General features: G+C 39.7%; 1 protein-coding gene across 1 annotated transcript in view; it reads left to right on the forward strand.

The window, feature by feature from the left end:
• Nucleotides 1–7,808, forward strand: part of swap70b (switching B cell complex subunit SWAP70b) — a 39,439-nt gene extending 31,631 nt beyond the window's left edge. The window contains exons 10-12 of the mRNA XM_042495800.1: nt 1,491–1,689; nt 2,886–2,982; nt 4,971–7,808. Coding sequence (XP_042351734.1) covers nt 1,491–1,689; nt 2,886–2,982; nt 4,971–5,089 — 415 coding nt within the window. The 3' untranslated portion in view covers nt 5,090–7,808. The remainder of the gene's footprint in view (nt 1–1,490; nt 1,690–2,885; nt 2,983–4,970) is intronic.
• The last annotated feature ends 11,068 nt before the right edge of the window (nt 7,809–18,876 follow it).

The raw sequence follows: 18,876 nt of genomic DNA on the forward strand, positions 1-18,876 counted from the left end.
CCTGCCTGACTGTAAGGCGTATGCATCAATAACAAACATTTTCAGACTAACATCTGTTAAGTTATATTGAGATATCAGAGCGATACACTTAATAACAACATAACCAGTCAGTATGACCACTAAAAGATGCAATGCGTCATCCAGCTGGCAGCTCTAAAGTTTGTTAGTGCACAAGCATGAACAAAAACACACATACTTGATGTAATGATCTAACTGTGGTTAGATGAATATCTTTGTTTTTGGCGGATGTGTCAAGCTGCTTATTACTTTCTGTTATCAATTAGTCAAAGTTGTCCATCTCAGATATTAGACTGCTTATTTTTGCTACATATTAACTGCCTGGTTGCTCCTTAGAAATGAAACCATCGGTCAACCGCCACACGTTCTGAGTCTGCTCCTCTTTTTTCACATGCAGCCAGACATTCAACTTCTACTTCCCTCTCTCCACCACATTTCCTCCCTCGTCTTTCCTTCCTCTCTGCTGACATTTACTTTCCACCTCGAGTTTGACTAACCAGTAGTGAGCCTGTCAGCACCACTGTGCTAACCGCGGTACTTAGATTAATACACTTTGTTAAAAAGACAGCTTTCAGTACATTATCATTGAGTAATGAAGGCCATATACTGGACGCTGTCATCCAAACAGTGACTTGTGCATTGAGATGTAGCAAATAGTTTAGAAATATATCTTTCCCAGTGAGATAGTCATCGTCATAAAAGCCATCTTGAACTTTTTTACATTTTGTCAGCACCATCACTGTAGTGTATGTGTGTAAGGTGCTATGTGCTAATATGCTCACCCCATTGTTAATTCCATTCATATTTGATTTGAAATTAATGCAGTCAAACCCCAAACAAAATTACATGTTTATTTACAGCAGTGGCCTTACATTTTGGTTCATTAAAATCATTTTAGCCGTCTTTATATAAAGTGCATTTGATAATGATTATAAATAATGCAATCAACATTAATCCTGAGTTATATTTTCTTGAACCATAAACTTAAAAACACAGTCTGTGCTTGCACTTCAGCACCACCTGCTGACACACTGACATGCCACAACCACCTCTATTTACCATAAATAGCTTAATTTTATTTCTTAAATGAACACACATTTGTCCCATCCTCTTACGCAGAATTCACTTACACGTTAGGGTTTACATTATTTTATACATGCCTAACTTTAAATGTCTTTAGACTGTAAGAGTTTGGTTTCAAACACTGTTGAAATGTACATACAGTATCTATTGATAGTGGGAAATGTTGGAATTTTATAACAGCTCACTATATCTTTAACAAGAAATCAAAAATGTTTCTAAAAGTGAAAAAATTAGGAAAAAGGACGTATGCATGCATGCTGCTCAGTTTCAGATATGCCTCAGAAAGTATTTTATTTTACACTCTAATGCATGGACTCAGACCAGCTGGAAATGAGAAGCCTGTGTACAGAATTATTATACTCACCCTGGTTAATGTCTGTGTGGAGCAGGTTACTGGAGGAGGAGGCTGCGAAGAGGGCAGAGTTGGAGGAGTTCCACCTGCAGCAGCAGCGCGCCATCTCAGAGACGGAGGCTGAGAAAAAGGAGCTGGAGAAGGAACGTCTGGCCAAGGAGAGTGCCCTGCAGTCAGCAATGAAACAGTTGGAGCAGCTGGAGCAGGAGAGGCAGGGGGCACTGGAGCAGTACCAGGTCAGCTGAGAGCAGTCACAGTGGTGGTAGTGGGGGGACTAACAGTGGCCAAGTGCACAAGGATCGTGTGATTTTTTTCCTAAACCAATTTATAGTAAACTTTATAATTCACAGTATGTCCCAGTAGAAACCAGCAGGAATACAAAAATTGGAGTGAAGCTCGACATAACTCTTTTCATTAGGGATTCAGTGTCAGGTGAAAGAAAGACACTGTGCGCCTGCAGCTGACGCCTGACAGTTTCAGCATCAGGTGAGGGAGAGAGACACCTTGCAACCCTATAGCGTTAGGTGAGGGATAACCGGGTGTGCCTCTGACTGCTTGACAGTAGTTGCTACACTTTATAGGCCTAGTCTGAATAGCTAAAAAAAACTTAAACTGTTACAAAAATATAAATTAATCTGCTAAATTATGTTGTGTGTCTGAAATGATAAGTGTCCTCACTATGGAAGGTGATAAAATGTTCATGCTCTAAGCGGCAGGGGACTAAAGCGCTTGTCACAGTTTTTATTATCCTGGACAAATTCTACTACTAAGTTCTACTACAACTACTCATAATGACCTGACAACGCCCTGTTACACAGAAGCAGAGCATACTAACTCCAACAAATTTTATTTTAGATGTATACTTTTTTTTTCAAAACAAATGACATTCCTCTAACAAAAAAAACAAACAAACAAAAAAAATCTGAATCCCTAAATTGAAAACCCAATTAACGAAAAGCCAAAAATGTGTCTCCAGTCCTGGTAATTTCACTAGTCATGGATGACATACAGCTCTAATAAACAACAATGTGTTCTAACGCCGTATACCTGTTGTGAAAGTAGTGACACATATCCGCAGGAGGTTCCCATCACTGCTGTTCCAAAGGATTTTTTAGTGTAAATATTAAATAACTTAGGACTTTATCTGTTCACATTTACAAACAAAGTTGTAGTAAAGTAGTTGTTGTTAGTAAAGTAGTACCTTTCTTTACAACATGGTGTCACTATATGACTGCTGGATGGGAGGCAGCTATTTAGACAAGAGGGTAAAATAATGCTAATAACTTAATACATGTTATTTGTTAATGCAGTCCTCCAAAAAGTGTTGTTTTTAAGTCTTGATTAAGGTTTCCAAAATGTTGTTTGGAACCCTCCTTGTTTTTTATTACCTGTTAATAACTGTTTTGTCTCTGTGTTTTTTTGTGTATCCCAGACGGTGATAAAGAAGCTGGAGGACGCAACCAACAACACCAAGTCCTGGAAGCACAAGGTGGCTGAACATGAGGGCATGTTACGGCTCATTCAACCAGGTAACAGCAAAACTAACCACTGCCTGTCTAACTGCTCTATATATATATACACACGCAAATACATATTTGGGTAAAGTTAACCACCATGATATTTTTTTGCACTGTGCAGCTGAGTGCTACATGCAGAGTGCAAAAGGTGTCACTGTTTTTTTTGGTGACACACTTTTAGGGTTTCAGAGCACCACATATGCCTGAATTGTTTCTCCCCAAAGCTACAAACTTCTGCTATGAATTAATTTTAATGGCACCTTCTTCCTTCTAATTTCCCAACAGAGTTCATTAGAAAAATGAGTCAAGGAGAAGCAACTTGGCTCATTGTAAACCTGAGACTCTCTTGTCATATTCTCCCAGCCAACTATGTACAGTCTGCTCCCCCCTTCAAAGACGATTACAGCCAAACAGAAATGTGAAAAAGGCTCGAGGGAGAAAACATAACAATGAGATATATAAATTCCTCAGATACTTTTGGCTAGAGGCTTCATATTAAGAATGTTGTTTACTACAAAATGAAATGATGACTTCAGTCGACAAAATATTCATATCACTCCAAAATCTTTTGGTGAAAGAAGAATTAAGATTTTAGTTTCAGTTAAAGAGGCTAATGTGCAGTTTAAGATCACAATAAAGATTAAAAATTAACTGAATAATTAAAGAATTAATAAATGACTTAACATTGACTGAGATAATAGTCCTAATGATTAACAGTTGGATTTTTTTTAAGGATGGAAGTAACCAGAGCATTTTGGATTTTTGGAAAAAAATCAGAAGTAGGTCTCAAATTAAAATTGAATTGATTGATATGTTAAAAGAAAAAAGAAGCGTGAATCTCCCAAAACAAGCACATATGTACAGACATTTTGGCTAAAATCAGCTGTAAGCAACAAGTCAAAAACATGTGTTTTTGTTTAAGAGAGGGCCATGATTACTAGAGAGCAGCACAGATGAGCCGGGCTCTTTGTCCAAACCCTAAAGCCTTGTTCAGAGAAATCACCTGTCTGTTAACCCAGGTTTTCTGCTTCAGGCTCAAAGTGCTTTCCCATAAAACAAGTTAAATGATGCATTCAGCGCATTATTTGACACTTAAAAATGGTTGATAGTGTGCAGCTTACTTCTGACTTTAAGATTTTTTAGAAAAGCATTGCATAGAAAGTAACACTGTCGCTTTAGATAAGGCAAGAGAGGAATGATAATTGTGTGAATGCACAAGTTAATAAAGACCATCTATTTAGGCTATTTTATAACTGTTATTTCTAATGTGGCAGCTGCACATTCTGCAGCTTTTAAACTTTAAACTTGATGCAGGGGCTTTAAACAAGAAATATATTTAGGTCTGATGCTGGCCTTTAGCCTCAGAAGATGATGTATAAATCCCTTAAGTTTTTGGACAAATCAAAGTGAAATAAATTTTACTGACTGAATATTATCTGTGATAAATACCAATAGAATAATCTATCATCTGTAATATGCCAGCAGTGTAAAACGAACTTCTGCAAATCAGAAGCATATAAGCATTATGCAAAGTGGTAAAGTTATGGTATGATTTGAAGGAATTAAAGCCTACTGCATTTCATTTGCAAGTTACGTCATCCAAATAACAAACTACAGTGAACTGTTGTTTGAGTTGCTGATCTAGATCAACCTTAACCAGTTTGTGTTGTTGTGTCACTTTAATTGTTGTGATGTCTGATTTTCGTGAATAGAAACTAACCTTTAAAACATGTAACTAACCACTGGAGGCAAACCAACATCAACTGTAGGTAATAGACCAACTATGGATGAGAACCTAACCCCACTTCAAAAAAATATGAATTATCCCTTTTACCCACTATTAAAATTTCAAACAGGACTAAATTGCTTTGACTTGTTGTTTACAGTTTATTTCGGTGACACATAACTGCACATAGGGTGGAATAATTAAAGGTTATAGTCCACCTTGAATAAAATAATCCCACCTCTACGGTGATTACTCTCGATGTTTTCTCCTCCAGGCTCCAAGGGACAGCAGATGATCACCAACTGGGGTCCAGCCGCCTTTTCTGATGCAGAGCTCAGTCTGAGGCAGAAGAAATGGCAAGAGATGAAGAACCAGACGACCCAGGCCCAGTAAATACGTAAGACCTAAACCTTAATAAACATGTCTTCAACTCAGAGGAGACAGCGAGAAAGGACTGCTGGGACATAATATCTTTGATGCAACATATCTAAGTAGTGACTGGTAAGAGTTTGGTCTGGTAACTGGATTTTCAGTGTCCAAAAAAGGGCATTTTATGATTAGGGACTACCATAGATTAAAAGGAGCAAAAGAGAAGTCTAATTATCATTAAAGAGAATTAAGTTCATTAATTCTAACAGGGATGCAACAAAAATACTGAGTAAAGACATGATAATAGTAGGAAAAATGATGGAATAATAGCTTTGTTGTCAGATGTAATGATTAACCTGTCAGTTAACTGGTCTTGTAAAACTGAGCAGCTAAAACATAGAATGGTATGGTGTGTTTAAAGTCCAATTAGGGAGTTTTATTTCAAAAATGGTGTGCAGGATGAAAAATGTATTATGGAAGTAAAAGAGCACAGCAAAATTAGGTCATTGGGGCGGCCTCTAGCTCACCTGCTAGAGTGTGCGCCCGTATGGTGAGGCATTTGCAGCGGCCCGGGTTCGATTCTGGTATGTGGCCCTTTCCTGCAAGTCATTCCCTCTCTCTCTCCCACATTTCTACAGCTGCCCTGTCAATAAAGGGTAAAATCCCCCCCCAAAAAAAAATTTAGTCATTGACACACCACACATAAAGTATAAATCAGTCATTTGTGCTTCTGAGCAGGCCGTCTAAAAATGTTTCCATAATATAAGATTGATCCCACATTTACCCAGTGCTTATGAAACACCAGTCTTAGCATAACTACGTGCTGAAACTGGATGCATTTATAAACACAAATTTATCTACATCTGTGCTCCTGTAGGACCAGCAGTCACGCATTATTGAAACTATCGGTCTCTTTTAAACGACTGTGATGGTACTTCACCTTCTATTAACAGCAGACACTGTCAATTATGTAAGAGCTGACCAAAGCTAAAATTACGGCTCAGAGCGTACTCTGGGCACAGACAAAGCAGCAGAACATCAGGCGGAGGTAATGAAAAACTTACTCATAGCTCTGGGTCTAAAAGTTTTCTTGCATTCGCCTATGCAGCAGCTGCCTCTCTCGCCCGCGATCCATCCTGCTACTCAAACTGCCATGGAAGAAAAAAAAAAAAAAAAGAACTCTGAGTTCAGCCTGCGATGCATTTATGGATCTGCAAAAATGTCACAATTTTGAGAGGGCACTGAGAATGATACATTGAAAAAAAATGTAAAAAGAGACACACGAGATTTACCAAAAAAAAAACCAAAACAATCGATTAACCCCTGAGAACACTTTTGATCGGTTACGCCTGTTGGTCTTTGGGCTCATTTTGCTACTCTTTCCTTTACTGCACTACATACCAACCAGGTGGTGGGAACTATTTACCTAGTGGCATCACTCATTTGGCATTTACTGGTAATAACACCTTGCTGACCCAACTGCTTTGCTATGGAAACATTATGTCTCGGTGAGTAAGCGGATAAACATTGATCTGAAAAACCCCCTTTAGCATTGTTGTTTGTTATGTTAACATTGTTGGCAGTGTCAGCACAGCTCCTGGTGCTAACATAGTTAACAATGCTTAAGGGGGTGCAGCTCAAAATGAGGCAGCTTATTCACCATGGCTACCTGAAGGGGAGACAAGAGAGTGGCTCCCATATTTCTGCATTAACACTGTAATGTAATCTCCAATTGAGCGGCACCACTAGCTAGCTCTCACCCCACCCAAGTGGTGTGCAGCGCAGAGCGGCCAAGGCTAATCTCGGCCAGCCAGTGGAGACCGGAGGATTGTCAGTGTGCACTATGCAGCTGGTCAGCTGTCTGTCAGCGAAGCCCATAGAAAATAAAATCAAAGGCAAAACATTTACAAAAAATAAAATAAAATAAAATAAAGTTTCACCACCTCTGAATGGATAACACTTTGAAATGTGGAGCTAAAGCTCATTGAATAAAAAGGCCTCTTCTATTCCACTTTGCCCTAATTTATGTCTATAAAATGCACTACTTTTAACCAGAGTCTGACGTGTCCAACGTAAATCACTTGAGAATGTTTTAGGGTCACTTGTTGCGAAGTTAAGCGATGCTGAACTGCATCAGTGAAGTCGTGATATAGATAAAAAGGCATGACCTACTGAAACTGCTACAAACCCTGCTCTGTTTCTTGTGTCCATTTTCCTCTCAAGTCTTTGGGACCATTTTTACATGGAAATAAGGGATTTTTGTACATATTTTAAGAATTGTTTCTGTTTTTGTTCTCCTACTAAAGTTATGCTGCATTAGGGCAGCATCAGTAGCAGCTGAGGATGACGTATTTAATGTAAAGTCAATAATGTTTAACAAAGTTGTCTTCTTAAAGAACAGCCTGAATTTAAATACCATGTACAATTCACTAAAACATTTTCTCATTATCATCAAAGTGCTTTTTCCTCCAGTTTGTCTGACCTAGATTTATATCTGTCTAATGTACTGCCTTTAAACATTTCCTGCTTGTAAACACTGTCAGAAATAGGGCATTGAGCCAAAGTCTCAGTCTGATCAAGAATGCTAACTGCACAACAGTTTTACTGTGTTGTTGTCGTACTGTAACCATCAGTGCCTTTGATACTCTCATGCGTGAACACTGTGCTTTCTATTTTATGTTTTTATATATATATGTGTAAAAAGCAGAAGACTGAACTATTGAATAAAACAAATCTTAAATAATTGGCTTTACTGCACTGACTGTATTTTGTCTTTTAATAATTACTATTCACAGGCAAAACACTACAGCAGATATTTTAAACAACACACATACAGCACTACACAACCATGATTGGCTAAAGCACAAATCCACAACCAGCTGCACTTTTGCCTTGACATCATATGTTCACCAGAGGGCGCCAGAATGTCACACACCACACCAGAATACAGCTGAAAGTTAGGCATTTGTGATGGCAAATAGATACAGATACATGTGGAGCCACACTCACTGTTAAACTTTAATAAGTGTGTTAACTGTAGCTCATCTGGGGACAGAACACTTAACGGAGAAATGGTGACTTAATTTCCATGACTTCACTGTCTAGACCTCCAATTTTCCAAAATAAAGCTGATCATTGTCTTCTGTCTGGCTATGTACAATACAGACAATATCACCAGGATCATTTGCTGTTCTTTAACAATAACTATATTGAACTAAACTGTCATCCTGTTTTTGTAACGACTGGTTGATAAGGGACTTATAGAGTAATTCAAGATCTGGGTCACGCAGGGAATTTTAATAAAAACTGAGAGGGGAAAAAATAACAATAGCAGGTAGACACTGTCACTGTTAATAATTAGGCTAAAAAACCTGTGTTCAATGCTGTCATTTATCATAAGAATTTTGGGGGTAATTTCCATTTACACCTATGGATTACATCTGGGTGAGAATTCAATATCATCAAACACCTACTTTCCATTTAATCATATTGTTACGATTACAGACAGGTAGTGTTTGAAATGTTGTAATACTAGTGCTGACACAATGCCCAGGTTTTAGTATCAACAACAAAATTGCTAAATGATTTCTTAGAATTTCTTAGAAAAGAATTTCTCTGGATAAATTGGTTCAAATCAGAAACTATGTGGTGAATGATTATGTAAACAAGATTAGTCAGCCCATCCGGGATGTTGCGATCACAACAACTTTAGAGTGGTTTTGTGGACATGTTGCATTGATTTTAAATGAATTTAATCGTGCATGGCCTGATTAGCGTGAAACGATTTGTAAGTTAATTACTGACAGTTTATCAGCAACTGATTGATGAATTATTTAAATGATTCAATATGCAAAAAACACCACGCTAGTTTTAGCCTCTTAAATGTAAGGATTTGAATATCTTTTTATGTGATATGAAGACTGAGACAATGGTGATGGCCACTTTTTATTGTTTAGACAATTATTAGTAAAAAGACTTGTGAGGATAATACGGTAATCAAATAATTGTTTTCACAATTCACAAGATAACAATATATAACCATACAATGTTAGCGTTTTAATGTTGTCTAAATTGATGTTTTGTATTCATATTGTCAAGACCTAGCTGACCATGATCTGGATCAAAATAATAAAACTGTATTGTTTTGCTCACTGCTCTGAGTACCAACTAGGACGTGACCTGCATCAGGTACCTTTGACTGTAAGTTACATGAAGGATAAACATCTGCCTTTGATGAACTAAGTGGCTACATTATCAGAGCACACTGCAAAGGTGCTCCATACAGGTGAAGTCAAACTGGGAATTAACTAGAGGCTCTGTTTCACAGAGACCTGACTGTCATGCAGTGCTTCACTGTGGTCAATCTACAGCAACTTTTCCTTCCCTTCAAGCAAACTGACAACGAGCGTCTAATCCTGACGAGATTCAATATGCCTAAATATCCGACACTGCCAGAATAGAAAAACAAGACTTGTAAAATCTGCGCTTTTAGATAAGCCCCCCCTCGAAAGATCCCCAACTAAGTTAATTCACTCCATCCTCTCTCTGTATCGTGCAACAGTCGTTAATTTGTGTGAGACGGGACAGACCAAACAAACACACACACACACAATGCATTCCCAAAAATCTGCAGTCCAGATGCGCTCGGCACATACCGCAGCTGCACTAACATTGCTTTATACAACAAGATGGCCTGTCATTAACGCCAAGTACCGCGCCGGATGCGCTCTGTCAAACGCCCCCCACCCCTCCTCCCATCCCTTCACAACCCCCCATCACCCCCAGCAGCGTCTGTATCCCATCATCCCTCTCTCTTTTAAACATCCTCGCACTCATCGGCCTGAGGTTATGAGGCTTGTGGCACGCGTGCTGCATTCCTTGGAGGTGATGCGAAACAGAAATGCATTAAATTCCCGATCTGGAATCCATCGCAGGGGGTGTATGTGAGTGTGTGCAAATGTGTGTGTGTGTGTGTGTGTGTGTGTGTGTGTGTGTGTGTGTGTGAGAGAGAGAGAGAGAGAAGGGCAGTGGGGGGATTAGGTTGGAAAATAAGGATAAGGCGGGGTTAAGGGGTCTCACTGCCCCCTTGAGTACCAGAGCATCTGAGATACAAAGAGTCTGAAGACGTCTGAGGAATTCAGAATATATAGGGTTCGAAAGTTTTAGGAATTCTGGGTATTTACAGCGAATGGGGTTCTCGGGAGCCCCGGGGCCTGTGGAGGTTTACGGAGCAGAGGGGTACTCTTGGGACAGTAAAATAAAACGCCTGCAGAACATTTACCTTCCTTCACAGTATCGCATATGACAATTCATGGACCCCAGGGGTGTGATATGGCCGTATTAAGAGTTCAGGGAAGCATCTGGCGAGAGAGTCGACAAAAATAGCATATCACTGCATCTTCACATTATAGATCTCTACGGATGATTAAAAGGTCCCCGGAGGATTCCTGTAAGGGTCAACGACGCAAACAGATGTCCTCCCTCCTCCTCATAAAAATGAAAAACACCAAAAGTGGGTCCAGAGAGTGAGAAATTAACAGCAGCATTCCTCTTCACACCCGAGCGATGACTATTACTGTAAAAGAGCGGCTCTGCCTCGCTGGTGGAATTTCAGCTTCAACCTTATTTCACCTGCATGTCATCCTTCTCATCCACCAGCACATGTTTCTCCGCATCGCCCTCCTGACATTTCACAACATCACATTAGAGCTGGATTTGTGTAATGTGGGACTTACACCAATGACTGAAGGTTTTAGTTTAGAGATTTCGTGAGGTTCAAGGGTGCAAGGAGACGGAATTTGGGACAAAGGATCTGGCTCCAATCAGCGCATCTGACTGAGGTTGACTCTGCACCCACAGGAAGGCCGGGCCCGAGGCCACAGCAGGGAAATCAAACCCATCTTTCTCAATTGTTCATTCCAGATATAAATATCTTTTGACAATGCAAAGAGCCATGCTAAAGGTGAGCCGTGTGCCACTCTGACCTCCCATTTGTATTTTTACCCTCATAGGTCAGAGGTTACTGTGGATATGTGTAAAAGAACATGCACATACACACTTACCTACTGCAAATGATATGCAAATGCATGCACACGTACCTACATGCATGCATAGTGTCCACACCTGGATACATAAATGCCCATTCTTCACTGTAAAATCCTGCATGCACGCAGTCACGCACCTAAAAACACATAAATGCACCAAGGCACAAAACTATCACTATCTAAATGTGCTAAAGACGCACAGACATAAACACATAGTTTATTTTTTAATTCAGCCTGATATGTACTGTAATGAGGCAGCAGTGAAGTTGTCTGCGTTGTCCTACTCAATCTGTGAGGAATGCTTTACGTGACAAGATAGAAAGACTTCAAAAGTCAGTGTCTCATCCTTTTCCTCCCCCATGGACACAAAAGAATGTGTGGCAAGGCGCAAATATAAAACACAAGTGTTTCTGTGCAAAAAAAAAATCCCTGCAACCCCCATGGACTGCGCTGCACTCCTGCCAGCACATTAAGTTATTCCTTTTTTCAGTTGAAGCTGTCTGACTTATCAGGACCGAGCCAAGTTTGGAGCTGGCCCCATACCAGAGCATTGTTTACCAGCATCCTACTTAATTGCACACAGTATATGAAATCATGCTAAAAATACCCAGAGTGCAGCAGGCTTAAAAGGAAGCCAGTGAACGAGTCAGCAGGGCTCTTCTTCACCGGGTGAAAGGCCAAGTGCTTGATGAGGCGATGCCGAGGGTAGAATTACCTGCACGCTCCTGTATCATCATTGCTTCCCTAAATACACACCCTTTCTCTTCCTCTGGGATAAGTGTGTCATCAAGGTAAAGCTGCAGCTGCTATTTATGACCACAGAGCAACACAACCTGCTTTGTTCTCATGTCAAGAAAAAAAGACATATGGCTCAAAGGAGGGAATTGCACCTAATCTTAACTGTCATGATCCTCCTGTAGTGAAGACACCGACCTGGAGCTTCGCCACTCCTCCGTTTTCACAACACCTCCCTTATAGGCTTTGCCAGGGTACCACAATTTATCTTAAACATGCTTCTGAGTTAATGGGACTTCTCCCAAACAAACTGTGTGTCACAGTTATTTAGGCAATTTTAAAATGTAGATTTTAGTAATGAGATACACACACTGACAATGTAAAACCCAGTCTGAATACGTACCTAAATCACTTTCCCATAACAGTCACACCAGCAATTTTACTAGCTTGAGCTTGGTAGCATTTCCAAAGCAAACACAAGTCTGAATTGAATGCCATTAGATCAACATTAACACCATGGTAGCACAAGGTTTCTTACAGAAAAAGGAATGAAATGCATGTCTTAACAGCATTTGAAAATGTTTTTCACTCTAATTGTTGTCTTGTAAGTACAAACAAAATTAAATCAGTTAAAATCAACCACAAAACATGGTGAATAAGCCACTTTTAAATTGCTGTTAAGATTCTCTTCACGTAGACGAATGAATCAGGGTTTTCCACACATTCATTTCTTTGTGGCAGGACACCACAACTAAATCATCTGCCACCACAAATAGATTTTTGGAGTTGGACTGATTATTAGAAGCGCTTGTGGAATATAAATTTTTATACACCGTTGGGTTATTTATAGACATCGCAACAGACAGACACATTGAAAGTGAAACCTAACTGTTCATTCTGCTGGGTCAAAAACTTTACTTTCAGTTACAAACTGTTCCTTCATCCATGTGATCCGATCAGCTGTGAATGGATCGACAGATCAATTATTCACATTGTGAGTGACAAACTGCTGCTGAGGTGAAAAAAAAAACTAAATAAAACTCCTGGAGCGCTCCACCTGCTGCGCTGCATTCACAGACCCATGAAAAGATCCAAATTTAGAGAGAGAGATGATACAAAGGGACACACAGGCATTTAAAGTTGCCGAATACATAAATAAATAAAAAACAGAACAAACAGGCACGCTCTTTTCGTACATGTGTTGTCATGTCTGTACAAATCCCTGACAAACATTTACAAAGCTGAGTGCCAAAAAGCCCCCACGTTAAGAAACAGATGAAGTCAACGTTACGTACTCCATGTCTGAAAAGGGCTCAACAAACCCTCAGAACCTCTAAAACAACTATTTGAGAGAGCATGTCTCAAAAAAGTAAATAAATTCCTCAAGTTACTCAATCCATCTCTCCACCTAATTTGAAAGTGATGAAACATGCCTAAAACCATAAAGTCCTAATCAGGACAATGTGACAGTAATCCTTTGGCTAAAAAAAAAGTGGTGATAAACTTCCCAATTCTAATGAAGTGTTATACAATCATTTAGCTCACAAGAGCGCCAGAGTCACATTTCAAAGGGTCTGAATCACTCAGTGGGAAGCTGAGGTTAGTGATGGCCAGCAAAACTCGCCAGATTTAGCTTTTGATCCACTATCAACGCAACATTGGGCGAAGGCTGTGGCCTTTCGGCATGCGATGTCTCCGTGACAGCAGATGACTCACTGCGGCAGAATGTGATGGAGCAGGAAACATCACTTGCAATTACACTGTTAACTTCATGGGGATAACTATAGTAAACATGCTATTTTCGAAACATATTTATGGGCCACTTGAGGGACATCCATCTGCTGGAATTGGAGGAGACAATGTGCAATAAAGCCCCAAAACATCTTGGAAATGTGATCTAGGTTTGCTCTGCTTGTTGCCTTAGTACAAAAATAAAAATGATAAATATTTGTAGACAGTGTCCAACACATCCTCGCAGTTATGCTGTTTATGTACAGTATGTGAATATATTTGGTTCTATTGGTGAGTGTCAAGGAATTTACTAATCTTAGAGCCAGGTTACACCTGGTATTAATATGCCATATGCCATACAAGCACTGAATGCAAAATGACTGCACCAGGGAAACCAAAGGATTTTGGGTGCATGCTTTGTAGGATGTGATGTTTTCGCCTGCCTGCCTTCCTGTCTATTTGTTCAGTTTGTTTGTTGTTGTATGGTGTGATGTATCTGGTAATTTGTTTTTTGTCCATAGTTTGATTTTCACTACGGTGGATAATAAAGTTAATCTAATCTAATCTAATCTAATGCATTTTGGGTGATCCACTAACAAGTGGACAGCACAGCAGTACAAGTGTAAACAACCACCAGGATGCATTGTGATCTGATCGCTCAAAACACTTGCCAACCTGGTATCAACATGCCTCTCAGGTGATATGATCACTACTGGGTAGTGCTAAATACAGGTCTACATGGCCATCAAGATGCATTTCTGATCCTATCACTCAAACCACTTGCTGAGGTGGTCTGGGATGCATTTGACCACGTATCTTTTGAAGTATAAATTGCTAATGCTTCCTGATGTGTCCTCAACAGGGACTGCGTCATCTGAGAAGGACTTGGTGTTTGCTTTGGTGGCCAAGCGCTAAAACCCTATAAAACTTTGAACCAATAATGTTACCCATTCAGATGACTTGAATTAAGGACCAGTGCCCACCCGTACCTTGTTTTGGTACTTTATTTTTCTCTTTAACAAAAAGTAATAAATTGATTTTTGAAGAAGCTGCAGAGGTGATGCACTGGACTAAAACACAGTCATTCCCCTCTGCTCTGAGAGAGTGAATCCACTGCCTGCTTGTCTGTCTGCTTGTGTGTGTCTGCTTGCCTAGCAGTGATACTAAGCTATTACTAAAATTAGGGCTGCACTATATGCAAAGGTAATTATCTTAACAGATACTGTAATTGCGATATGACACACGAATTCAGTGGGAATGGTACTTTTGTATTTTATTTCTAAAACATTAAGATGTGATTTTCGCATCTACACCAAACAGGACTGTTCCCTTACATCGGGAATATAATTTGCTGGGCGGGTCATTTCTGTAGCACCACAGTGCTTCATTTATAATGGCATGCTGTGACACATTTCACCTTCATCAAAAAATTGCAGCTCTTGTGATTTGTATTGGCCATGTAGTGATTTTGCTAATATTTTATTTATTGTGCAGCCCTGACAAAGGAAGTGAAAAAGAAAATAGAACAGACCTATCGAGACAGATCAACACGGCAGCTATAGATATAGCTTGCTCAGAAGTCGACGCAGGATGTCTGTGGTCGGCTTTCTGAGCTCCAAGGCTTGCTTAAAGGCGTCAGGAAACTTTGCAGCAACCGTGACTCTTGTCAAAACCTGCCCTTCTGACTCAGATTTGTTCTCAGGTACTGAAATTTGGCACAACTGGATTTAATATTAATGGGTACTCAGTAGTTCTTATGTAATTCTGTCAGTACCTTTAAAAGTACAGACTTCAGTATAAAACCCTACTCTAGAGAAAGTGTGGACATAATAACTGTGCGCAGGGCCCGCAGTAATGAAATCTGAACACAAGCAGTCAGCTGGAGACGCATGATAGACACAGGTGTACATAGCAATGTGCGATGTGCCTTGGCTGTCTAATTGTGTTCATATTACCAAAACTCATGTTAATACCAGGTGTAAACAAGTCCTAGAGGCACATATACGCACAGCGAGAAAAAGTTTCAATTAGGTTGCAAAAGGTTGCCAGTTAAAATCCCCACACCAGCAGGAAAGCATGTAGCTGGGAACTCAAAAATGAATACTGACATCCCCCAACACCTATTGTTAATGTGTAACCAAAGAAGATGTGAACCCCCAAAATGTGAGGCTACTTAGTGGTCACCATTGGAGTACTGGTTGTACTGGGCAGCTAGTAGTTGAGACTTTAATTGGCAGGGTGAATGTGAAGCAGGTCATTGCTGAAAAACAACAAACGCACTTGACTATTCCTAAATAAAAAGCCCGATAATTTTCAAGTCTATTTGTCACGTAAGTATCTTTTGCATGTCGTTGTTTGCTAGCGTGACCAACCCAGAGGTGTTTTAAAACTGAGTTAAAGCACTACACCCACACTGAGAACAGATTGTAGCAGGAGATTTCTATAAATATGGAAATGAGTAAGAGGTAAGATATTTATTGGCCAACAGTACAAAATGAACTATATATCTGCGGATGGTTGACAGTGTTGTTGATCAATATCAATGACTTTTCTGCCAGGTGCTGAGACTTCTGGCTTTCAAAATCCATTTTCCATCCTGCACCCCACCCACTGGAATTTCAGGACTCTCCAAATCGATCCCTGACGTATTTGCACTTTCAGCGCAACAATGAAAGACAAGTGAGAAACCAATATCACCAGACACGACAGCTATAAAATGCAAATATGTGTCAGTTGCAGGTCAAAAAGCACATTTGGCATGCTCATTTTTGATAAATATTTCCCTCTTCTCCTCTTCTGTTGAAGTAATTGGCGATATTAATTGTCTCTATTATGAAAATGTGACTTTGTGTGTCGATGCATTGTGAAAGCTGTGTCTTATGACTATTACGTATCCTGACACACTTAATACTAAGCAAACCCGAGAAAGAAACACAAGGCCGACTACATCAGCTATCAAAGGGATCATGACCTGTGACAGAGAACTTATAACTTCACTACCACTCCTTAAACACACAGCATTCAGTGGTGATCTTAAACAGATAGTTCACTGCAAAATAAAAGAAAAACACAGATTTTTTCTTTACTTGTAGTGCGATTTATCTTGTTTTAGTGTGTGTTGCTGTGCGTTGGAGATATCAGCTGTAGAGATGTCTGACTTCTCTCCAAAATAACTGAACTAGATGGCTTGTGGTGCTTAAAACAAAACAAACAAACAAACAAACAAAAAAAACATTTGAAAAACAACAATGTCTCTTTCCAGAAATCATGACCCAGTTACTCAAGATGATCCACAGACCATGTCGTGAGTAGTTTCATGTAGGAACTGCTGTCTGTCACTTAACTACACCCGCAAACTGTATCACTGCGCAGAGTGAAGTGTGCATCTACTCATGGACGGCAGGCTTGTGCTCATGACAGCGCAAAATGTAAACATTAAGGGCGTCCGCCTCGACTGAGCTGTAATGTTAGCTTGCTCAGTGCTGCTATGTGAGCTGACAGTAGATGCACACCTCCATCCGCGCAGTGATATGGTTGGCGAGTGTAGTTCATCCAAATTAGTCATCAAAGTTTCCCTTTGCGTACATTCCTTGGTAAAGACAGTACAAACATCTGATGCTCAAAGACCTGGTAAAAGCAACAGTTATTGTAAACCTTTGACTTTAAGAAGAAATGTTTTATTAATTTGTAAAATGTCTTGAGCTATCTGACCATCTGTTTTATGATTAAGTCAAAAGGCATGAGACCAGCATAAACCGCTGAATCATAACCATTTGTCATCTGAGTTATTCATGAAACACGGAGGACCATTACAACACATAGATGCCACTCTTTTGGGAAATATCGACAGTGCTTTTAAGTGCGACATGTCGAAGCCTGTTATGGTCAGAATATCAGATGAACTCACATCTGTGGCTTAACAATGATTTCTGGCCCTCAAACGTTACTATCTGGTTTGTTTTGGAACAAAAAACTTGCTCCCACCCCCACTGATATTCTGACACGCTACTCACATTTTTAACTGCCTAATAATGGAAAACCGTGCTACGGTGGAGCTACTAGTAAATCATTTTAGCCTTGAATGATCCTGACATTCAAAATTTCAACACTGTCAGCTCTCACGCAGCATCAAGATGTGCACATTGCATGTCATCTTGTGGAGATTCACCTATGAGAGAGATCTGACTGCCAAAAGCACACCAGATGGATACCACAGGACGCATTTACTTGGCAGAGAAAAAGGCCAGAGGCACTGAGAAGTAACAAATCACAAATTCAATGTCCTGAAATAATTAGATAACTTATTTGGTACACCAAAGAGTCAAATGAAGCAAAGACATACACTTTTGAGCCAAAGCAAAGATTAGGCACTCTACTGTTTATGTGTCAGTTTGGATTTCAAGTGTAAAGTTTGGCATCTGGAAACTCATCTCTAATACAGCTTAGTTTGTGATGAGGGGTGATAATACAAATTTATCCCTAGACATTAATCCAAAATGAATACACAGTCGCAGAGTGAAACGCATGACTACATGCTGAATGTATGACAGGTGGGTCCGCGGAGGGTGCATTTTATTTTATTTGTCTGATTATTTCTCTTATGTTGTATCTTAAAATAAAGAGAGAAAGTCATGCACACTGTCCTGCTTACTGCTGACAGTAACAGACCTTCATCAGGTGTATTAGATATACCTGATGAAGGTCTTTTTATTCAATAAATATGTCAGCAGTAACGGGAGATTGTGCGGTTGTTTCTCTCTTTGTTTATACCACATAAGAGAAATGATCAGACACTCAAGAAAGAAAATCCTCAATAGCCTGATGGACTGTCGCTGCCCCTTGCAGTGCAATAGTTTTGTGTCTTTAGATGCGCTTGAACATATGGAAGAAAGTCAATGATGATATGAGCTACACAGTGATAACTATGTTTATATTTAATATCACACACCATATGCATACTTACACCAGCAAAAAAAAGAAAATGTGGTGATGACAGTACTGAGTTTAATCCTGTGGTAGGCATCACATAACCGCAGTATTGCGGTTCATCAGTATGACTGACATCTTTCACATTGTTATTTCAGCCACTCCTGGACAGCCTGAACCTTGTTGAGACCAGGTGGGACATAAAATCTCTCGGTTGTCTCATGTATCTGCCAAGGGGTTCTCCTTCAGTTGGCATACTGATCAGATGCCTGAACCACTTCAATTTGTTCCTTTCAATACACAAGCAACAGTTTAATTCAGATTCCCTTCAGGATGCTCCTCACCTGTCTAAAACCCTGTGTGGAAATTCATTTG

The sequence above is a fragment of the Plectropomus leopardus genome, chromosome 11, assembly GCF_008729295.1.
Source record: "Plectropomus leopardus isolate mb chromosome 11, YSFRI_Pleo_2.0, whole genome shotgun sequence".
NCBI classification, from domain to species: Eukaryota; Metazoa; Chordata; class Actinopteri; order Perciformes; family Serranidae; genus Plectropomus; species Plectropomus leopardus.